At 45.7% G+C, this 24,597-nt stretch overlaps 1 protein-coding gene across 1 annotated transcript in view; it reads right to left on the bottom strand.

Annotated features, from left to right (window-relative positions):
• Window positions 1-4,080: 4,080 nt before the first annotated feature.
• The window catches only part of TMEM185A (transmembrane protein 185A), a 43,457-nt gene continuing 22,940 nt past the window's right edge, over window positions 4,081-24,597 (bottom strand). Inside the window, exons 2-7 of the mRNA XM_070290606.1 lie at window positions 17,774-17,950; window positions 14,971-15,178; window positions 10,854-10,937; window positions 7,459-7,635; window positions 6,852-6,975; window positions 4,081-5,683 (exon numbers count right to left, since the gene is read on the bottom strand). Coding sequence (XP_070146707.1) covers window positions 5,439-5,683; window positions 6,852-6,975; window positions 7,459-7,635; window positions 10,854-10,937; window positions 14,971-15,178; window positions 17,774-17,950 — 1,015 coding nt within the window. The 3' untranslated portion in view covers window positions 4,081-5,438. The remainder of the gene's footprint in view (window positions 5,684-6,851; window positions 6,976-7,458; window positions 7,636-10,853; window positions 10,938-14,970; window positions 15,179-17,773; window positions 17,951-24,597) is intronic.

Raw genomic sequence — 24,597 nt, 5'->3', positions numbered from 1 at the left:
AGCCTCTTTATTGCCCTGCAGTGTTCTGACCATAGGGCCGCCTCTATCTGTCTGAATAGGGTGCATGTTTGGGGTCCTCTGGGGGCGCACCTGAAGGGGGTGGGGGTTACGGGAAAGAATGGCTGGAGATTATGGGAAAGAGGGGCTGCCTGAGCAGTAGTAGAAGGGGTTCAGGGCCTGAGTGGTCAAGGTCAAGTTGGGGTCTGCCCTGGCAGGCACGACGGGCATCCAGATGGCGCACAAAGGTACCAGCATGGCCACTGGGAGCTGGCCAGGGGGCAGGTTGAAGATTTGGGTGGGCACAGTGGTGGGGCCCACCACCACCATGGGAGGAGCCATCTGGACAGGAGGCCAGGTGAAGCAGAGCCACTGGCTCTCGATGGGCAGGGCCACCTGTCAGGACGGACTAGAGAGAAAGGAACCTGCGTGCTCTTGGGCTGCCAGGTCTCAGGACCCATCAAGGGGAGCAGGGCTGCTGTCCCCAGACCAGCAGCAGGGGCGACATAGGTCCCTGCCAGGCTAGTGGCGGGGACAAGTTCCAGGTGGCTCGCAGTCCCCTGGGCAACCTCAGGGCAAGGTGACAGGCCATCCTGTGGCTACACGGTGCTGGGTGCAGGAGGGACACCCAGGGCTGCAGGCCTGCCCTTCGCCTGCCGAGACACAGACTTCACGCCCACTCTCCTCTTCATCTTCCCCAGGAGGTGTGGGCTGTCTCTCTTAAACTGGGGACTGCAGCAGAACTGTAACTGGGGTTCACCGAGAGAGAGAGAGAGAGAGAGAGAGAGAGAATAGCAAAGTCCTAGTATCAAAAGGAGGCTTACTGAAACCAGCACCCTCCTGGCTAGGCTCCTGGGTGCCCTCACCCAGCCATCCCCAGGCCTTATGGAGAAAGTGGGACCCTGTCCCACAAGAGGCAGTGCCCCAGCTTGCCCATCCTCAAGACTCACTAACTCACCATGACCTCTTGCCCTTGGAAAATGACTCAGAGTGGCCCAAGGATATCCATACAAGGTCCTGAGAGGGGACTTGGCATTTGCAGCGGGCAGACTGCAGAAGTTTCTCTGCTTTCTATGCAGGTGTTGACCCTTGGCCTGCACTTCCTCAGCTGAGCAGGACACTTCCCAGGAAAGGACCTGTGCTTCCCTGCACTAAACTTCTGCTCCACAGCTATGGGAGGCATGTGCTTAGTCAGTCGTGTCTGACTCTTTGCGACCCCATGGACAGTAGCCCGCCAGGCTCCTCTGTCCATGGGTATTCTCCTGGCAAGAATACTGGAGTGAGTTGCTATGCCCTCCTCCAGGAGATCTTCCCAACCCAGGGATCTTCCCTCCCCAGGTCTCCCACCTTGCAGGCAGATTCTTTCTGGTCTGACCCACGAGGGGGTCATGCGGGCACACAAACCCCTCTCCCCGCCTGCCTCTGCCCTGGGCCCATTTGTGCCCTGGCTGGAGGACAGGAGGCCCAGCATTTGAGCAGTGTCATCTCTTTCCTTGGTGTGACTTCGATCTAAGGGCCCATGAGTCAGCGGTACAGAGACACCTGGCCCCCGTGTATCCTGACCTGATCCCTACTGTGCATTCAGCTCACCTCCGGCATCTCCCACAGACATCCCCACTGGAGAAAGAGAGGAGGGGCAGTGACTTCTTTGTGCTGAGAATGGTCAGGCTCTCCCCCTCACAACTCCCCAATGCAGCATGCACACTGGCAGCTCCAGCAGTCACGCTGGTCCCCAGTCCTGTTACACACAGCTGTCCTTGCAGCCCTGAGGTTGGCACCCACCCTGCCCCCAGGGACCAGCAGGTACTCCCCCACCCTTAACTTGCTCAGGACACAGACAGGCGGCTCCTCCATGAGCAGGCTGGTCAGGCAGAGGGAGGTGAGCACATTCTGGCACACTTTGCTGAATCTGTACAGACTAAGCTGGCAGACGAAGCTCTTCATGCAGTCTGTCTCAAATACCTTGTCTGAGCCACCCTCTCCAAAATGTCCTCGAAGAGCTCCTCATTCATGCCTATGCAAGTGCTGTCTTCCTCCCACCAGATGGACACAAAGCGGTGACTACTGACGATGGGAAAGGGGAGGGAGAGGAGACTGCCCTCTTCCCCAGGCAGGGCACCACACTCGGTGTGTGGCCTCTTCAACAAAGGCTCTTCGCTCAAAGCCTGGAAAGCATTCTCTTCCAGCAGCAGCCTGAAGCTGTGGTGGCCCATGGGCACAGGCTGAGCCAGGGCTACCGGAAGGTCCACAGGGAGGGTCACAGCTCCCTGAGCCGAGGGCTGGAGGCCCTGTGTTTGGAAGAAAGGGAGCCCCCCGGAAGCCGGGCACCCTGTCCATCATGGGGCCCTCCTTGTCTGCAGCCCCGTGGAGGGTGGTGCACCACTCCCTCTTGGAAATGGGACAGTGCAGTGGCCAGGAGCAGTCCAGGCTCACAAGGGTGCTCGGCCCCTCATCAAAGGCCTTTGCTTGCTTGGGGCTGACATTACAAGGCAATCATTAAGTGACCTAATAAAGGGCTGCTGTACCCAGGCTGGTCAGCGTGTCAGCCTCCTGGTCCACGCTCATCATGGCAGTGGGCCCCATGATACTCGTGTATGGGCGTGAAGTCTCAGGCCGAGCACTTGTGCGAACTGGGCATGGCCTTCTGGTCCTGGAGTCCCAGGTCTGGGGAGATGTGCACCGAAAGACGTGTGACCCTCAAAGTCAGCCCATCTTCTGTGTTCCCAGGTGCCTTGAGGGTTCTGGATGGCACCCTTGTGCTCAAGCACAGCCACATCCAGGGTGGGGGTCCATGGCCAAGGGTACAGCCACCTGGCCCTCTGTGCACTGTCGCTAGCTGGGCACCCAGTCCCCCACATAGACCCTCTCTGGGTCCTGCCACTGGTCTGTAGGAGCCCAAGGGTAGGGGCTATAGAGGCTACAGATGAAGTCCCAGGGACACAGAAGGACGGGTTGCCGTCCTCTGGGCTCTGCAGCCTGCCCATGTCTACCCCAGGCTGGCCTTGCTCTGCACACCATGGTCCCAGGCACATGGGAGGGGGTGGTTGCCCTGGGCCTTCACACAGTGTGGCTCTTTCCTGTGACTGCCATCCATGGGAATTCCATCCAGCTGTGTCCAGGCTGTGAGAGCTGCCATCCTGCTCTGGGGCCTGGTGCTCTAACATCAAAGAGGCGGCCATGCAGGGCAGACCACACAGGCGGCCCACCCCACTAATGCCCCCCACAACTCTGCTCTTGGGGTTGAAGATCTTCCCGAGATTTCCAGAACCAGAAATGCCTCTGACCTTGAGGTGTCAGCCATCTGGCCCAGGAGTCCGGCTCAGTGGGTGAGAGAGAGGGCTCGGGTGAGGAGATGCCAAGGTGGGCACGGCTGCCCTGCTGATCCCCAGCTGCCTGGCTTGCCCACTCTGAGCCTTTGCTTCCCCACATGGGTAATCCTAGGGGCACCTGCCTCACAGGGTCCTGAGGACTCAGGGGAGGTACAGGAGGTGGCAAGGTTCCTGACACGTAAGTCTGCCACGTGGTTATGGGGAAGCCTGCTGTGTCTCACAGCAAGTCTGCATCTAAGGCACATAAGCACTGATCTCCCAGTGGACCTTGGCTCCGTGTTGGAAGCCTCCTGTCACCAGCGAGGGGTGGGCTTCCTTGTCAATTCTTGCAAACTGGGGGCTGAAACACCACCTGAATTAAATGTTTCTAGACACAGCTTGAGTGAGCTAGACAGAATTGCCCAGTGTTTCCCTTAGACAGAAGCCCTACTCAGTGCCCTCCCACGTGACTCAGGGATGCCTCGGACCCCTGAAAAGGCGAGTTCCATTTTAGACTATTTGGGACCCTGCAAACACTCTCGGCTATATCCTTAGCTGTCAGGATTGTGGCAGGGCACCCCCTGCCAACAGCTGAATCCCCGGGCCCACCCTTTCCTCTGTGTATGTCCTGGCTGCCCCTGCATACTCCTGAGAGATGCTCACCCACCCCTGCTCCCCTCAGCTGGCTGTAGCAGCTCGAGATTCCCTTTTGTGCTGGCCAAGAGAACTCCCAGCATCCTGGTCCACATCTAAAGTAAGACCTGCACAGTGCACATGGAAAATGAAGAACTAGTTTATTGAACAGCTAAAGGGGAGGAAACGAGTAGACTGGGCTACATTTGTTACATACCAAGCAGGAAAGGCAACACCATTCCAAGTGTCCCCCTGAAGATAGCACAGGCTTGCTCCAGGCTGGTGCCAGGATGGAGTGGTGGGTGCAGTGTACATCAGCGGAGCCTGGTTTACACAAGGTAGTAGCTGCCCTCTCTCCCTCTCTCCCCTGCTCCTGGGTGACAAAGCCAGGGCTCCTTTTACCCTCTTCTACTCATGGCCATCTTGTTTGCATCACATCTGCTTTTTTCCTTCTGACTCTTGGCTATAACCCAAGCTCCTAGCTAAAAGCACAGGCCCAGCGTGCGATGGACAGCAAGCCCCACATCTCAACCTGTGCACGCTGCTGGACATTCCTAGTTTTGGCACCCTTGTCCAGCACTCCGGTTTCCAGGCGTGCTTTACGGCTTTCTGCAAGTCAGTGTTCCCAGTGTGGGAGAAAAAGTACAAACCATTTCTTGCTTACTGTGGTGGTTCTGGCAGCAGCAGCTAGTATGTATATGGAGAAACTGAAGAGGAGATGGCAATGTCCCATGAAGGGGGTAGCACTCCAGTGGTCAGGACAGGGGTGTGGTGCTACTGGCTTCTACTTCTGCAACAGAATGTGTATGTCTCCAGTACAAGCTTGTAAAAAAATACTTTAACAGAATATACTGTACAGAACTAGGATTTAACACGGTATATTACAACGCTAAAATATTTGTATAAATACTATACAGGCACGGAGTCACTCCATTAGAAAGGGCTCACCAACGGGGTCAGTAAAAACCCAGAGAGAAATGATGTGCATGGCAGGAGCACGGCCAGTCACAGTGGTGTGGGTGCATGTGAGGCCTGAGGCCTAGTCAGGGGCCCTGACCACACCACAACAGGAGTTTCTGAGCTAAGTGGCCAGGCTGGCTTGGTTCAATAATACATTTTTCAATAACACTTTTGACGGAAATTTTCACTTAGAAAACCAGCTGTGTGGCCATTCCTTCTCGGGCCCAAGCCAGCTCTGAAGGCACCTGCCCACTGGGAGTTGCTTCCTCTGTCTCCATATGCTCCCTCCATCAGGTCCAAAGCCACTGATGTGCACCCTACACCACGCTGCATGTTCCAGGCACCTGCCAGCTGCATGTCCCGTGGCGGTGAGTCACTGGGTAGGCATTGAGTGCAAACAAGGCATGAGATAGAAGTCCCTGGAGACCCAGCTCCAGCTTCAGTTCAGGGTGGGAGGGAGGGGGTGAATGGAGAGGCAGAAGAAGGTGGAAAAGAGGGCGGGCCAGGTGCACTCTTGATTTGCTCTGGGAGCAGCATGGTCTAATCTGGCATTTCGATATTTAATTTGGGAGGTGGGAGGACGTATTTCCCAGGGCTCTGGGTGATAACCACCCGGGTCTTCTTTCGAAACATAGGAGCGATCTTAGGAGGTTCTGGAACTGGTGTTTCTTCAGTTTCCTCACTACCTTCATGGTGGAGGTCGTAGGAGATGTTTCCATATTCTCTCAAAAACGGGCAGATTTCAAGCAGAAACTGACAGAAATCCTTGCGAATCCCAAACCACCCTGAAACAGAAGAAATGTACTTTCTCAAACACTAGCCTCCCCTGAATCTCAGGTTGCTTTTCTTTCCTGAAGAGACGTTTTCCTTGTATAATGTACTGCTTTATCCTGATGTCTTAGAATGAAGCCTGAGCTAGGCCTTAATACCAACAAGGACCAGAAGGATGCCCTGCAGCTCTGTGGCTCTGTAGCTGGGGGTCCTGGACTGGCAGCCCCCAGGATGTCTCCCTGGGGCCTGTTCGGAATGCGATTTTGGGCCCTGGTCCAAACCTCCTGAACCAGAAACTCTGTGTCTGGGGGTGGGGTGGGGGGTGGGGTGGGGTCTTGGGACTCTGATGGGTCCTCCAGCTTGAGAACTATTGCCCTAGTGAATCTCAAATGCCTATGGCACCTAGGCAATGTCAACCACTAAACCTTCCTGGCCCAGGAGAAAGGCATGTACAACAAGGAATGTCATCCAAGAAAAGGGTTTCTGTCACCCCTGGAGTCTGGGAAGACAATAGGTATGTGTTGGTCCAGGCCAGCAGGTGGCCTGAGCTCACAGGGCCACCTCAAAGCTCCTTCTCCAAGGCCTGCTCTTCCTGTCTGGGTACCACTAAACCATTAGGTCAGTGCTGGCTTTTCTTGGGTACAACATCTTGTCACATTAGCTTCGAGAAGGGTGTGTTCCAGGGTTACATGCAAAGGAGCTCAAGGACTAGTGAGGAGAGACTCTTATCAAAGAGCACTTCTAAACAGGTATCATTACAGTGGAGAGGGAGAGCGAGTGAGCCAGGAACCACTGCTGAGAGTCAGTGATATCAAGAATGATGCTGCCAAGAGTGAGGAAACAGATCCCAGAGGATGTCCAGAGTTTGGGAGATGATGCAGATTTTCACTGAATCTTCAGGAGCCCCTGGCTAGAAGGGATAATGTTTCCCATGTCACAGTGAATGGACTCAGAGAGGCCACCCGCCATGCTCAGTTCTCCAGTCACAGGATTAACAGTGCTCCCTTTCCTGGAAGACTCTAGGTCTTCTCCAGTCCTAGCTTTCCCAGGGAAACTCCTTGACTGGGGTCCTCAGGTTCATTTTTTCATAGAGCAGGGCCACACACACCCCCATATAGCCACACACCAGACAGAGACGTGCACACCCACCATTCAAGGACTTCTGAAATGCTAAGTACATACAGTGGTTTCCGCCTTTCTGTCCGAAGGTGGTTGCCATCAGAGTGATCAAGGAAAGCCAAAGAGGGACAAATATGGGAATACAGGAGAACGCATTGTGGCCGTCCAGCTTATGAACCAGCAGGATCTAAGGAAAGAGAAATGGTCAATGTTCTGTCGATGGAGCGTCTGAAAACGGACCCTGTCTGAAGCCAGGCTGCCCACCCTCGTCAGGCCTCCTAAGGGGGAAAGGTCACCTCACAGGAGATAACGGAAACCCTCCATTCTGGGGGAAAGGATGAGAAGAGCTTTCACATGGCTCTTCAGGACGAAGCAGAATCCATCCACCTAGAAAATTTCCAACATCTGGCTTGTTATGGGAAACTCTTCCTGGTGTTTCTTTTTTTCAGAGAAGTCAACAGTGCCCACTCTCTAATTCTCCACAGGGCTCAAATACCAAAACACCACATCCAACTTTCTCTTTCTAGAAGACAAACCAATACATTCAGATGCATGGTAGCAGGAAAGGTCCACTTCCCACTGCCAGTTCCCAGGCCTCCAAAGAAAGGCAGCTCCACTGTCCTGTACTCCTTCCAAGCCCCGGGGGAGCACAGTCTGCCAGAGAGCTTACCTCGAAAGTGAGGAGTGGCACGACGATGGTCATCCAGCTTAGTGCCATGGTGATGTGTGTCCTCCTCTGCTCTGCGATCACATCCATGGAGCGCAGGAACAGGACGGACCACACGATGTAGTAGAGGACCACCAGACACAGAAAGGACATGAGAATCCACAGGGGGACACACACGACCTGAGGGCAGGAGAGAAGAAAGGTCTTTAGAGGAGGCACGGCTGACTTCATCTTGGATCTCTGCATGTAAGTGGGTGCCAGGCCTGGATGTGGCCAGTGTGTGAAGAGGATCCGCTGCTCCTGGTGGGATCCTCCGCAGCCGGGGCCACCCTCAAGGTGGAGAGCAGCCATTTCCCTGAATCTTGAGCTCACTCAGCTGGCCTGCGCTCTGCCCACCTCCCTTCCACCTGCCAAGGGTAGTGAGGCCGCCCCAGTTCACGAGCATGTCCCCTCTTCCCAGGCACTGCCCATCCTGCCAGGGGTTCTGTAGCCAGAGGCTGGGGATCGTGCTCCCTGGCAACTCAGGCTGCCCAGGGGACCCAGGCCCTCCATGAACTTGCACATTGAGGCCAGGAGGCTTCCCTGCTCCCTCGCCCAGACGGGTTCTGTGTCTGTTGCTGTCACATCAGAAAGACTTCATTTCACCCCCCATATAAGCCCAGAAGATGAGTCCCGGGGGCCTCACCAAGCTCCCTCTGTTTGACCTTTTCCCCCTTCTCGATGGCCCCTTGGGTACATCTGTCGTCCCTTTGTTTTCTGTTGTGAAACAGTAAAATTGACTGTTTTCTATTGGTGGCCAGTTCCATGATGGTTCATACACGTATGTATAGATCTGTGGGGCCTTGGGCGAGACAGAGGATAACTCCCTCACCATGCCACACTCTCTCATGCTCTGTCTTCGCTGTGTCACCAACTTGCTCCAACCCCAACCCCCAGAAGCCACTGCTCTGTCCTCTAACACAACACTTTTGTCTCTTCAAGAATGTGACAGAGATGGACTCATACAGCATGTCACCTTCCAAGGCTGCCTTCTCCCACTCAGCAGGACATCTCTGAGATGCTTCCAGGCTATTGTTGTCTATCTACCGGTCACTGCTGAGTGGTGCTCCACTGGATGGATGCACCCAAGCCTGTTTATCTGCTCACCCTGGGAAGGAAATGCGGGTGCTTTCCCGTTTTGGGCTGTTGCAAATGAAGTTGCTATAAACATTTGTGCCCAGGTTTCTGTGTGGTTGTACATTTTCATTTCTCCAAGGGAAACACCCAGGTTTGGCACTGCTAGGTCACATGGCAACTCTATATTTAACCTTATTAGAAATTGCCAAGACATTTTCCAGAGCATCTATCCAGTTTGGCCTTTCTACCAGCAATGGGCAAATGTCCTCGTCCCTTGGTTCCACCCTAACACACCTGGTACTGTTGCTATCTTTGCCATTTTGATAAAGGTATTGTGGCACCTCATTCTGGTTTTTATTTGCTTTTCCCTAGTAAGTAATGCTGTCCTTTACATGTGCATATTCACCATATGTCTGTCTTCTTTGTGAATAGTTGGTTTAGTTAATTTTAAAATTTTGTTGCTGAGGTTTTTAGTTTTAAGAGTTCTTTAGATGCTTTGGATATATGTCCTTGGTTACACATGTGTTTTATGAGTATTTCCTCCTAGTCTGCAACCTGTTTTTCATGAATATTACTTTAATTTTAAGCTTCTTTTATGTACCATGTTGTTGGTATCATTTCCGGGAACTCTTCACCTAACTACAGATCCCAAAGACTGTCTCCTAACAGTTCTCTGGTTTTCACATTTCATTTTTAGACGTAGGACTTAAGCTGGACTCCTGAAGAGGCTGGACTTCCTGCATGGAGGTTTGCTGTGGTCTTCCTCCTAAAGCACATCTGGGGTCAGGCACAGTGGCCTGGCCCTCGTGAGTAGAATGTCAGTGAGTAGCCTCACTGGGCTTCTCTTGAACACTGTGGGAAACCTGCAGTCAGGCTGTTTCATCTGCTAGGATTTGCACAGCACTGGGGCAGGAAAAATGCCTTTGTTTATCTATAGAAAATATGCATAGTTTTTCCTAATCTTTTTTTTTTCTGATTGTATCTTACACTCAAATTGTGGTCTTACTCAGATTTGTTTCCGCCATGGTACAAGAGAAGGCTCTGAGCCCAATTACCATTCTGCAGATACAGAACCCTGAAGCTGTAAGATGGATGACTGAACAATAGTTTTTATTATGGATGTTTTATCAAAGATTTTAGGAAAAAGTGATAGATCTTATCTTTATTCATTATAAAGGCATCTTTTATTCTCTTATTTTCTTGTCTCCAAATGATTATTTTCTTTTTTTCAGTATATTTTTTTACCTTTGTTATTTTTTTTTAAAGGTAAATCATGTTCATCACAGAAAATGTCTTGTGTACAAAAGTACACAACAAGCAGTGGAGGGACGGGATCCCAAACCCTGGCAAGACCTCATCACACACAGGCAACATAAGTCTTCTACCTTTTCTCTCATCTTCTTTCTATGTGTTACTAGTTGAAATTGTACTGCATTCTCTAATTTGCAGCTTGCCGAGAATGGATGGAGCCATTTACGTGTGTGTGTGTGTTACTAGTTGAAATTGTACTGTATTCTCTAATTTGCAGCTTGCCGAGAATGGATGGAGCCATTTACGTGTGTGTGTGTGTGTGTGTGTGTGTGTGTGTGTGTGTGTGTGTAGCTCCATCCATTCTCCTACCTATGTAAGCACAATCAGTTTTAACCAACAGCCATTCATGGAAGTCAGAGGTCACTAGTGTGACTTAGACTTCATCCCTGGCAAAAGTATAAACAGGCACAGTTGTTTTTTGAAAAAGGGAGTTGGCAGTGCAGTTTATATTTCAAAATCTCAAAAATCTATTACTCTCTGGGCCAGTAATACTGCTTTTGGAGTCTTTCCTTAAAAAAAGCAATGAAAAAAAAAACCAGGCAAAGATTTATCTACACAAAATTATATGCTGCAGCATGATTTATAATTGTAAAAGCACTGGTAACAAGTTCAATATTCAGAAATGAGAGGACAGTCTGGTAAATGTATTTGAAGAATATTTTGTTATCAATTAAACCTTCAAGGTTATACATATAAAGAGCATTTATTGACATGGAAAACTGCTTATGACACAACATTAGAACAACAAAGCAGGATACTAAATTATAAATGCAGTATGATCTCAATTATCCTTATGAAACAATAAACCCCCAAACAAGGAAACAAAAACCACTAACTATGTTATCTCCCAGGGGATTATGGGTGATTATTATCCTATTACCTATGTTTATCTGTCTTTTCCAAGATTTCTATGATGAACATGAGTTTTATAATCAAAACAAGTTTATTTAAAGATTTAAAAAGTTACATACAAGCCAGGGCCAGTGAATGATCTTGTCCAGTCTTAAGGCAATGAATATAAACTGGAGAATGTTGACAGAACACAGGATTTCTAACTAAAAATGAAGAGAAGAATCAGTTAAACAAAGTAACAATTGTATTCAATACCACAGTTGTTTGGTTAACATTTTAAAAAGGCAATGCAAATTATAATGCAGCAAAAGTTTTATTACATCACACTTGGAACCTCCTGATTTTCAGCAGAGAGGAGCAAAGCAGTGCTGTGCCAAGGAGAAGCCTGGCTCTGGCCTTGTGTCCTGTCTTCTCTGCTCGGTGGCTGCTTGGCCCTTTAAGCTCGTCCATGCAGTGACCCGTTTCCAGGCTTGCAATCTGTAGAGGCAGTCTTTGCTGGACTCGCCAGCTCCCCTCCTGTCCCTGCCCACAAGCATCTACGTTAGGATGGTTCCTAACCATCACTGTCCTGCCTTCTTCTTGTGTTGGGACTCCGCCTGCACCCCCCACTTTCCTTTCTGGATTCTGGAGGACCTTGTCACATCAAGATGCCACTCGTGGATGTTTTACTGCATCTTGAATCACGCAATGCCACGGATCCTTCCTGCAAGCACATGTTCAACTCATCTCCATTAGACACAAAATAACCCCAAGACCAAATGAACCCACACTTCTCTTGATCTAGTGCCCCTACCAGCCCTAGTTCTCTCTTTCCATCACCCCAGAGCTTTGTGAGACACTGTGGACACTGAAGTCTCCATGGACTCCCCTGCCACTCCAAGCTCCAGGGTCCACTGTGCACTGGTCTCTGTTCCCACAACTACCTGGAAATTGCTTTCCTCTAGATCCCCAGTCACTTCTGCAGCGTTGGGAACACTGCCACTGGCACCGGACTGGGCACTGCCACACCAAGTGACACTGCCCATCACTCCTTCCCTTGTTGAGGAACCCAGTGTGTTTTCTTGCCAGCCTCCTGGTCTCTGATACTTCCCTGTCAGGTACCTTTTCCTCTCTTTAAATGGTGGTGGCCCCCGAAGTCTGCCTTCTCTAACCGTTGGAGAGACACAAACACAAACATGCATGCTTCCTTGACTCTTGTTGCTCCATTCTCAGTGGGGAGCAGAGCTGGCCTCCACACCTCTGGCAGGCACGCCCTCCTCCTGCTCGCTTCTGCAACCTCCGTCTCCACTGCAGCCTTCCTGCCAGGGCCCAGAGTCAGCTCTCCCTGAGGCACTTCAGTTGACGGCCATCCCCTAGGGATTCAATCATCACCCATACCTGGCCTCCTTCACCCTGTGCTATAGCTTCCCATAGCCTCCTGTCTCACCAGGAGCCACCGCAGCCTGGATTCCCCAAATCAGGACACGGGCGCACAGCTGCATTCCCTTCTCCGTGCTCTAGGCTCAGTCGCTGCCCGTGTCCTCCACCATGCAGACTTCTCTAGGGTCCCTAGCCCAGTCTCTGTCCCAGTGCCCCACAGGTGGCCCTCCTGCTGGCTCCAGCACTTGCTGCTCTTCAACAGCTCACCACCACCCACAGAATGAAAATCATACGACACTACCCAACCTGGCCCAGGTCTGCCCCAAAGCTCCCAGTTCCCTGGGCAGTTAGTGATTCAGCCATTCCTTCTAAGGCCTATGGGCGAAAAGAAACATCTAATGGTTCCACTGACTTAAGCCATTAGATCTAAAAGGAATACTGACATCCTAAGTAGCCCTCTATGGATTTTTGCACAGTACTGCCTTCTCATCACAGAGAAAGCGAACAACCTAGACTCTTCTATGACACCACTGAAATCAATGCAGTGTGACCCAACAATAAAACCCAAACTATGTGGAGCTAGTAGTTCACTGTGTGTCTGAACAGATGTCAGGGATCACTGCTTCTCCCTCAAAAATGCCCAATATCCCATGGTGCCCTGTGAGCACCCTGTGGTGCCCTGGGCAGCTGGGTACTGCCTTGAAGACTAAGGACTGGCCCTTAGTCAGCCCAATCCCTCTCTACATAGCCTCTCCCTTCTCCCTAGTTCCTTCAGTTACACTTTATGCTCCATGTGTTTTTTTCTGTGGAAAAATACAAATAATGCAAAACTTCCCATCTTAATTCTCTTTAAGGGTACAGTTTAACCATATTAAGTATATTCATATTACTACCATATGAGTGTGGCTTTGAAACCATCACCAGGACTCTGCATCTTGCAAAACCGTACTGCAGTCCTATCTGAGCCACTGGTTCACCTGACATGGCAGACTTTCTTCTATGTCTATGGCTTCTTATGTGTTATTTCCTCTGCCTGAAAAATACCACCCCCTTTCCTTCCTGCACAGGGCACCCTGCCACACCCTGACTCCTCCTGCATGGCCCTGGGGGAACCTAGGCCCATTAACCTCTAGCCAATAAGTACTCCTCCTCCTGGGACATAAAAACCAAGAGGGGGTTCAAGTCTTGGCACATGGTTTCTTCTCACAGGTAGACTGCCAAGAGTGTGACCCTATGAGTGACATATTTTCTAGAACTCTGCATTAGGAAAATACGGTTTTGTGCCAGTTGTAGCCCTGGTATATGCTTTCATTTTCTAAGAAATAAAGTTCCAAGTTTTTAGTTTTCTTTAACTTCTTCCTCAGCTCCCATCCAACAGTATTTACATAACTTTCTCAGTGCTTTTCAACCTGGGTAATGCTGCTTGCCTGGGGAGGAGCTAGGAAATGTGCACAGACCCTACTGGATGTGACAATAACCTGCGGGAGCACATCCACTAGTGTTTACTAAGCAGACATCAGCAGTAAGTGACCTGAAATGCAGGGGACAGTCCTGCTCAAGAAGACATTTCCTATCCCAAAGGACAACAGCATATCCAGCCCCCACTGAGAAACACTGCCCCAAATAGGCAGAATCTAGAATGTTTAATGTCAGTGATTTTAATATATAAATGATTTTTAAACCATGGTATTGTTACTTCATTTGCTCAGATAATAGAAAAGAATGCAAAGCAAAAGAGGCATAAGGTGGAAAGGTAAGTGTGACTGGCTGGAAATGGCACCTTCAACAAATACAGGGAATACAGATTTGGGGGAAGTGAGGTAGGAGCCTGGAGCTCATGTGGAAATCAGAGTTGAGAAATGCAGAATCAGGAAGTGAGAGCACAGAAGTGGCCGTGGAGGCAGGAAGTGTGAATGAGATCATTCAGAGGAAGTGTGCACAGTGAGGACAGAAAATGCCCAAGGTTAGGATCCTGATGTTGGGAAAGATTGAAGGCAGGAGGAGAAGGGGATGACAGAGGATGAGATGGTTGGATGGCATCACTGACTCGATGGACATGAGTTTGAGCAAGCTCTGGGAGTTGCAGATGGACAGGGAAGCCTGGCGTGCTGCAGTCCACGGGGTCGCAAAGAGTCAGATACGACTGAGTGACTAAACTGAGGAGCCTAAGAAACAGTGACTTGTGAGGAATAGAGGAAGAGGAATTCAGTGAAGAAGCTGAATACAGGCTGAGGTAGCCAGATTGGTGGAGGGACCCAGAGTGTCAGGACCTGCAGAGTGGTCAGCGAGATGAGGGCTCCAAAGGCCTTCAGATGAGGCTGCAGGACACGGGGGTGGGGGGTGGTGGTGCAGTGCCAAAGCAGGCAGCGTGGCTGTAGTACTTGGTCATTTAATCAAAAAATAGTCTAGGTATTGCTGTGAGGGTACTGACTTTAACTAAAGGACATTCCCCTTGATGGTATGGTTAGATCTCATCCAATCAGCTAAAGGGCCTAAGGAGTAAAGACCATGGTTTCCTGGAGAGGGAGAAATCCTGCTGAATCTCCAGCCCCCATAAGCACGTGAGCCAGCACCTTCCAATAATCCTCCTATGTGAACACCTATCTACATATCTGCAACTATATCTCCATCTGCATCTATCCTACTGGGTCTGCTTCTCAGGAGAAGCTGGCTGATCCAGGAGAACAGGGAAAGACATGAAGCAGGAAGAAGCCTGATGGCCTGGGGGTTTAAGTCAAGAAAGAGAAACATGATCATTTCCATTGTTTTTTGTTTCCTTATATACCATGATCTAGCATTAGTGATCAACCTCTTCTATCACAGTAACTGATCAAAAGATTCTGATTTTTGAACCTTCCTAAATATATGAAATCTCACCTCCAGTGACCTGTCATGGCGAAAGCCCCAAACACAAGCTGCCACAGACACAGGGGAAACGAAGAAGAGCGGCATGAAGACCAGGAGCCAGAAGTGGCTGCCTCTCTCAATCCTGTCGCACACCAGCACTTCAAACATCAGCAGCAGCAAGTGAATGCCCACTGCAATTAGCATGGCCTTGAACTCCACACATGTTTCTCCTTCTGCTCTAAAGAGGGACAGAAGAAGAAGAAAAAAACATCCTCAGTTCAGAATCTCCATAGCGAGCAAGCAGCCCATGTAACACCAACTTACATGGATACTCTGGACTGTATTTGTAAATCTGACAAAAGGCAAAGGGAAATCAGGTGGAAAGCTAAGTTAACATTCCTCTTTAAGGGGCAATCTTTCAAACATCAAAGAACTGCTATATGACAAGCAATGAACATTTACAACCAAACCAGACTTAAGAGTTTTAACTGAATATTCTCAGAAGCAATTACCACAGTTATTTCCTGATAGTGTACATTAACACTTTTGTTCACAAATTTAAATTCAACTACTTCCAAAATTATTTAAGCTATTGCTTCTAATGCTAACAGCTGACACATATCCCTTAAATCTCATGATCCCCGTCTCTCAATGAATTAAAAACCATGTAAATCATATTTCATGCAATACAATTAAGAAAAACCTAGTTTTATTGCATAAGTGTCTGTTATATTTCAAGAAAATATAGCAACTGTTGTTAGGTGATATTTTAAAATGAAAATCAAATTATGAATGTTATTTTCCTTCGTATTCCATTAGGATAAACTAACACCTGCAGATGCTAAAGAAGAGCCATTAAAACTGTTCTTTAAATCAGTTTAAGCTGCTTATGGATCATGCATGGACTTAATAGGTTAACAATTAAAACAATAATAAGGCCACTAATCAAGAAGATGGTTAAAAATGCATCTGCAAGGCCAACAATGCACCTAATTCAATATATAGGTGAACATCTGTGATGCATCATGTTGGTGTGACTTTAGGACACAGAGAAAATGAGATCAGAAGTTATATTCTGTAAGACCCAACAATGTTCCACTGGACAATGTTGATGCTAGAATGACCATGTCTGTACATTCAGGACATTCAACTACACACATACATTTCCTGTTCTTAAGGGAATCTTGAAAGGTATCTTAAACCAAAAGAGAAAAGGTCAAACAGTTTCTAAATAACTAGTGGAACTTAAACTGTTTAGCAATTTCACTTTTCATTCTTTGAGTAGCAAAGGTTGTTGTTCAGTCACTAGGTCGTGTCTGACTCTTTGTGACCCTATGGAGCATGCCAGGCTCCTCTACCCCTTACTATCTCCTGGGGTTTGCTCAAACTCATGTCCATTGAGTCGGTGATGCTATTTAATTGACTCATTAGAAAAGACCCTGATGCTAGGAAAGATTAAAGGCAAAAGGAGAAGGGGGCATCAGAGAATGAGCAAACATTCAGTTCAGTTCAGTTCAGTCGCTCAGTCGTGTCCGACTCTGCGACCCCATGAACTGCAGTGCGTCAGGCCTCCCTGTCCATCACCAACTCCCGGAGTTCACTCAGACTCACGTCCATCGAGTCAGCGATGCCATCCAGCCATCTCATCCTCTGTCATCCCCTTCTCCTCCTGCCCCCAATCCCTCCCAGCATCAGAGTCTTTTCCAATGAGTCAACTCTTCGCATGAGGTGGCCAAAGTAGAGCAAACATTAGATATCTGAAAATATCTCATTAAAAAAAAAAAAAAAGATTTGTGGCCACACAGGTAATCTTAAAAAAAAAATCTAAGAATTTATAAAAATCTAAGTTATACACTAATGTCCCCCATCTGCTAAGGCTCTCTGTGTGGCTATTTTCAAGTTCTTAGCTACATATGTGGTAACATATTTTAGATGATCTAAATCTTATTTTTAAAGTTCATAATGAAGAGTTAAACAAGTTGAGATGGTCCCAACGTATATACTTTTCTCATATGAGCAGCTGCATGTGTCCCCCTCTTCTCTCCCCACCTGCCTACTGGGCATTCTGTCACTCCTTATCTGCCTGGTGATGGTTTAGAATAGCTCCCCTCAAGTCTCCCCTTTTCCTTTCCCAAGTGGCAGACTTTGCAAGGGAGAGCAGACAGACTCTGGTGGGCCCCAGCAGCAGCAGGATGTGCACTGGAGTTAAGCCCATGACAAGAACTTGGACCGATTGAGGCATCCAAGAAGAAAGGTGTGAGGGGAGCGGGTGAAGGTAAAGAGTACACCTCTTCCTGGCCCCCAGGGCTCTATTCTCCTTCACAGCATCTGGGCCTCATCTTTTCCTGTCTCAGGGCCTCACTGTGTCCTGGCCAAGCTGCTTCCCCCACAGCACTAATAGGCCTAAAATCCCAGGACTAGGAGATTGGGGTAAGGGGAGACACAGTTCCAGAAATTAATGGAGAAGGGTATATCCCTGATGGCCAAAACTAGAACTTTGATTTGTAGAACTGCTCCTACAAATATGATGGTTTCACACTTCCTTGTCTAGCATGGTGTAACAGTTCTATATTTTGGATGCATTTTAGATTACATAAACTTTTGTCCGGCTAGGAACTTAAGCACCTAAAATAACAGTGCTTTTGTTTAACAATGGCTATCAAACACTTAATTTTTAAAAACTTAGAATAGAAATAAGCTTGCTTATATTCTTCTAAAACCTCTGACAGGTAGAAAAGAAAATACTCCTTACTTTATGAGAAGTGAAAAACAAGATACTCCCCCTGGCACCTGCCCAGGGTAGAGACCAACAGGTTTTATAAAGCAGTATTACCGATACTGGGGATTTCGTGCCCAGACTCCAGTTCCAACTGAGGCTCCAACAATGACCATTAACTTCCACAGCCATATTGGAGCAAAAACAGCCCAGTAACTCCACTGAATGATGCCATCTAGACGAAGGGCCAGCAACACAGAAAACAGCAGTAGACAGGCATAGATGAGGAATTTACTAGGAGAAAAACAAAGAAGATTCACATTACAAATAGGCGATATTAAAATGAGATATGATAACAGCATTACTTTTTAGCATGTGAAAAGAATCACCAATTTAATAATCATATATTGAAAATTCTATGTAGAAGACACACTGTTGTTAGAGGATAAAAGAAATATAAAGAAGACTAAAACAAGTTCCCTGCTTTCCATGGCTTCCTGGTAAGAGAAGTACATACAGAAACATATATAACATGCATATGTCAGAATGATTCTATGGGTAGAATGTGATGACAGCCCACAGAGGAAACATGGATTCTGTCTGGGGGGACTGGTAAGCAGAGAAATGATAAGCCTGAAGCTGGTCTGGAGGACACACGGAAAGCTACCAGGCAGGAAAGGATATGAGATAAGGAAGCATTCCAAGCAGAAGGAACTAGCCATCCAGACACAGAGACTGAAAAAAGTTGACAGTTCAAGATATGGTCAAGTTGTGTCACTTATTATTTGATTCTATTTTTAAAAAAGTAGCCACCTGCCATATTCATATACAGTTTTAATCCATGTGTTAGTCTTTTGGTGACTGAATTATACACATACATACACTCATATTTTACATAAAACAGACTTCAGACTTCATTGAGAGGGTGTTTTAAAAATATTAATTAGAAATTACATTGTTAAGGACTTCTACTTACAACTTTGGTAGAATAAGAGGAATGGAGTTTTCCCTCCCACCTTAAAAAGAAACTGGATGAAATATATGAAATAACAGTTTTCAAACAATGGGCAACAGGCAGTGAAGGACCATGATGGCAGAAAGAAATTTAAAAAAAAAAAAAAAAGGAAATACACTCTATCAATGCCTCAACTTACTGCCTGGAGGCAAATTCCAGACTGCAGAAGAAGGCAGTTAAAATCTAACCCTATTGCCAATTATATCAAATGTAAATATTCTCTGTGTGTGTGAAAGTCGCAGTCATGTCCAACTCTTTGCGACCCCATGAACCCCACCAGGCTCCTCTGACCATGGAATTCTCCAGGCAAGAACACTGGAGCGGGTTGCCATTTCCTACTTCAGGAGATCTTTCTGACCCAATGTTTAGTAGAAAAGATCTCAAGTCAACAATCTATGATCCACCTTAGGAAACTAGGAAGAGAAGGAAATTTTTTAAAAATGAATGGAAGTCAATAATAAATATATACACAAATATCAGTGAACTACATAAGAAAGATGTTAGAGAAAAATCAATGAAATTAAAAGCTGGTTCTTTGAAAAGATTAAAAAAAAAAAAAGGCAGAGACATTATTTTGCTGACAAAGGCCCATCTAGTCAAAACTATGGTTTTTCCAGTAGTCATATATGGATGTGCGAGTTGGACCATAAAGAAAACTGAGTGCCAAAGAATTGGCTGGAGAAGACTCTTGAGAGTCCCTTGGACTGCAAGGAGATCCAACCAGTCAATCCTATAGGAAATCAGTCCTAAATATTCATTGGAAGGACTGATGCTGAAGCTGAAACTCCAATACTTTGGCCACCTGATGCAAAGAGTTGACTCACTGGAAAAGACCCTGATTCTGGGAACGACTGAAGGCAGGAGAAGGGGACAACAGAAGATGAGATGGTTGGATGGCATCACCGACTCAATGGACATGAATATGTGCAGGGTCCGGGGGCTGGTGATGGACAGGGAAGCCTGGTGTGCTGCAGCCCATGGGGTTGCAAAGAGTCGGACACGACTGAGTGACTGAACTGAGCTGATAGCTAGAGTGATCAGGAAAAAAACAGTAAACATGAATTACTAATACCAGGAATGAAATCAGGGACATCATGACAAATCCTACAGGTATTAGAAGTGGATGTTATGAACAGCTTCAAGCAAGCAAATTTCTTGAAATAAATATATTATAAAAGTTCACACAAGAAGAAATACTTTCATATTCCTATATCTATTTAAAGAACAACAGAAACTGTAGTTAGAATCAGTCTCACAAAAAAATGCCAGGCCCAGACAAAATCTACCAAACACATAAGGAAGAAATAGTACCAATTTTTCACAAACTCTTGCAGAAAAAGATGAGAGAGGAACATTTCCCAATTTATTTTATGAAGCTACTAGCATTACCCTGATACTCAAACCTGACCAAGAAAGAAAACTACAAACCAGTATCCTTCATGCAAGACAGATGCAAAACCCCTAAAAAACAGGAAATTGTATCCAACAATATATAGAAAGAATACTGCATTATGACTAAGTGTGGTTTAGCCAGGACTGCAAGTTTGGCTTAACATTTGAAATCAATGTAATTCACTGAATTAATAGAATGAAAAGGAGAAGCCATATGATTATTTTAATAGTTCCAGGAGAAACATGTGACATAACTCACTACTCATTCAAGATAAAATCTCTAAGCAAATTAGGAATAGAGGGGTATCTAGAAAAAACCTGACAGTCTCCTTCAGTGTCTGCTGCCGAGGGCTCTGGGCCTTTGGACTTGGACTTCCCTGGCTCAGCTGGTACAGAATCTGCCTGCAATGCAGAAGACCTGGGTTCAATCCCTGGGTTGGGAAGATCCCCTGGAGAAGGGAACAGCTACCCACTCCAGTATTCTGGCCTGGAGAATTCCACGGACTGTATAGTCCATGGGTTGCAAACAGTCGGACACGCCTGAGCAACTTTCATGTTTAGAAAAAACCTAGTTAAAAATGCTTAGTGGTGAAAGACTAAATACTTTCCCCCTAAGACGGTAAACAAGAAGTATGTCCACTTCAATACAACTATTCAACACTGTACTGGAAACCCTAGCCACAAATATAATACAAGAAAAGAAAAAGGATAAAGATTTGGAAAGGAAGGAGTAAATCTAATATTTGCAGACAATGTGACTGTCTATGTAGAAAATCCTAAGTACTCGACCAAAAAAGCTACCAAACCTAATTAGTGAATTTAGTAAAGTTGCAGGATACAAGGTAAATAAATGAAAACATTTACTGCATTTCTATATGCTAGCAATGAGAAAATGGCCACAGATTTTTTAAAAACTATAATTTACTGCAACTTTCCTAAAAACAATAATATTTAAAATCAGAAGTTTATGAAAAAACTACCATTTCCAACAGTATCAAAGTATGAAATACCTAAAGACAAATTTAACAAAATATCTTCAAGACTTAAGATTCTGAAATCTAACAAACACTGCCAAAAAAATTCTGTAGCTTTGCTAAGTTGCTTCAGTCATATCTGACTCTTTGTGACCCCATGGACTGCAGCCTGCCAGGCCTCTCTGTCCATGGGATTTCCCAGGCAAGAATACTGGAGTGGGTTGCCATTTCCTTCTCCAGGGGACCTTCCCCACCCAGGGATCGAACCCTCATGTGTCTCTCATGTCTCCCGCATTGGCAGGAGAGTTCTTTACCACTAGCACTACCCAAGAAGTCTTAAAATTAAAGATCTAAACAAATGGAGAGATCCATCATTTTTACAGATTAAAAAATTCAATACTGTTAAAATTTACATCCTCTATTCATTTCCTATGGTTGCTATAACAAATTACCATGAACATGATGGTTTAAAACAACACACATTTATTCTCTTATAGTTCTGCAGGCTAAAGGTCCAAAATGGGGTTTACTAAGTTAAAACTAAGGTGTCAGCAGAGCCATGCTCCCTCCAGAGACTAGGAGAGAATCCTTTCCTTGCCTTTTCAAGTTTTTAGAGCTGTATTCCCTGTACTCCTTTGAGCTCCTTCGTCCATTATTAATATCAGAAGGGCAGCATCTTCAAATCTCTTTCTCTGCTTCAATCACATTGTCTTCTCTTTATAGTATGTCCTCTGCCTCCTTCTTATATGGAAACCCATGAATGTATTTAGAGCCCACCTGGATAAACCAGGATATTCTCCCATCTCAAGATCTGTAATTTAATCATATCTTTTGCCATATGAGGTAATATTCACCTTTTTGCCAGAGAAGGTAATATACACAGGTTCCACGGATTAGTAAGTAGATATCTTTGAGGGACATTATTTAGCCTACCATACTCATCACGTTATTCTGAAGATCAATGCAAAGTCCCATTTGCTTATTTATGCTTTTGTTTCTTCTGCCTGAGGAGACATATTAAAAAAATATTGCTAAGACTGATGTCAAAGAGCATACTACCTATGTTTTCTTTGAGGAGTTTTATGGTTTTGGGTCTTATATTTAAGTTGTTAATCCAAATTGAGTTCATTTCTGTATATGGTATGAGGAAGTAGTCTAGTTTATAATATCTGACATCTGTCAAAATGACTATTATCAAAAGGACAACAGATAACAAGTGTTGGCGAGGATACAGAAAAAAACGAATCCACATGCAATGTTGGCAAGAATGTAAACTGATGCAGCCACTATGAAAAATGGTATGAAGGGTCCTTAAAAACTTAAAAATAGAACTATTATGTGTTCCAGCAATTGGACTCCTGGGGATTTATCTGAAGAAAAAAACCAGTAATTCGAAACGATATATGTACCCCTATGTTTACTGCAACCTTATTTACAATAGCTAAAATATACCTAAGTGGCAACCTAAGTGCTATGAAGAGATGACTGTTTAATGAACATGGGGGAAGTGTGTGTGTGTGTGTGTGTGTGTGTGTGTAATGGAATATTACTCAGCCACAAAAATAATGAAATCTTGTCATTTGTGACAACTTGGATGAACCTACAGGGCATTATACTAGTAAAATAAGTTAGAGAAAGACAAATATAATATAACTGCATTTATATGTAGACTCTAGAAAAAGAAATAAACAAAACAGAAACAGAGTCATGGGTACAGAGAATAAACAGGTGGTTGCCAGAGGTGGTGGGAGGAGGGGAAGAGAGAACTAGGTAAGTGAGATTCAGAATTAGAACCTCCAGCCACAAAATAAAGAAGCTATGGGTATGGAATATACAGTGTGGGGAATATAGTCCCCTTTTAGTGCTAAACAAAAGTAATATAGTATCTTTGAATAGTGACAAATGGTAACTAGACACTGTGCTGATCATTTAAAAATGCATAGAAATATCGAATCACTATGTTGTACAACAGGAACTATTTAATAACGTAATGTTGTGGGTGAATTATACCTCAAAAACAAACAGACCTATAGAAAAATATATTAGATATGTGGTTACTGGAGGTTGGGGTGGGGCAAGGGGGAGCTGGATGAAGGTAGTCAAAACAGAGAAAATTCCTTTATAAGTATTAGAGGGGAATTTTACAACATGATAAATGTAATTAACACTGTGGTATGTTATATATGAAAGTTGTTGACAGCAAACCCTAAGAGTTCTCATCACAATGAAAAATATTTTTTTTCTTTTATTTTTGTATATGAGATGATTAATGTTCACTAAACTTACTGTGGTAATAATTTCATGAGGTATGTAAGTCAAATGATTATGCCGTACACCCTAAACTTAACACAGTGCTGTATGTCACCTATGTTTCAATAAAACTGCAAGAAAAAAATACATGCAATATCTGAAAAGGGCAATAAAGCAAAGCACAATAAAACAAGGTATGCCTGTATGCATTTAAGGTTCCACCGTGTCTTTTCAAGGCTTGATAGCTCATTTCTTTTTAGTGCTAAACAATATTCCATTGGATGCACCAGTTTATTTATACATACACCCATCGAGGGACATCTTGGTTGCTTCCAAGTTTTGGCAATTATGATTAAAGCTGCTATAAATATACAGGGAAAAAAGATTCAATGCAATCCCAATGAAAATCCAAGCAGCCTCTTCTGGAGAAATTAACATACTAATTCTAAAAATTATATGAAAATTCAAAAGACTGCAAATGGGCAGAACAATTATGAGAGAGAACAAAGTTGGAGAAACTATACTATGTGCTTACACTGCATGCTTTCATGACTTAACTATAGAGCTACAGTAATCAAGAAAATGCAGTATTAGCATCAGGAGAGACTCAGAGAATAGAATAGAGTCCAAAAACACACCCATACATACATGGTCAAAGATGCCAAGGCAGTTCAGTAGAGAAAGAACTGGGCTTCCATAAATGGTGTTGAAACAACTGGATAGATAGGAATAATGAACCTAGACTCTTAACCTCACAGCATATGACAACTGTTGCTAAGGATATGGAGCAAATGGAACCCTCATATATTACTAGCAGGAATGCAAAACAGTGCAGGCACTTTAGAAAACACTTTGGTAGTTTCTTATAAAGTTAAGTATACAGTTACTCTACAGCCCAGCAATCCCATACCTAGGTATTTACTTAAGAAAAAGGAAAATGTATGTCCACAAAAAGACTCGTATTCAAATGCTCAAAGCAGCTTTATTTATCATAGCCACTGGAAACAATCCAAATGTCCAAAAACTGGTGAATGGCTAAACCAACTGTGACATGTCTATTCAAATGGAATACTACTAATCAGTAAAAAGGAACAAACAGACAACACGGCTAACCTCAAATGCACTATGCTAAGTAAAATAACTCAGACTGAAAACACAACACACTGTATGACTCCATTTATTTGACATTGTGGGAAAAGCAAAAGTAGAGGGACAGAAAATAGATCAGTGTAATTATCTGCGGCTGTGCTGGGGGAAAGGATGACTACAAGAGAACACAAGGAAAGTTTCAGCAGTAATCGAACTTTTCT

The sequence above is a fragment of the Ovis canadensis genome, chromosome X (genome assembly GCF_042477335.2).
Source record: "Ovis canadensis isolate MfBH-ARS-UI-01 breed Bighorn chromosome X, ARS-UI_OviCan_v2, whole genome shotgun sequence".
Classification (NCBI taxonomy): Eukaryota; Metazoa; Chordata; class Mammalia; order Artiodactyla; family Bovidae; genus Ovis; species Ovis canadensis.
The sequence above is the reverse complement of the archived record's forward strand: the minus strand, read 5'-3'. Positions and strand labels throughout refer to the sequence as shown.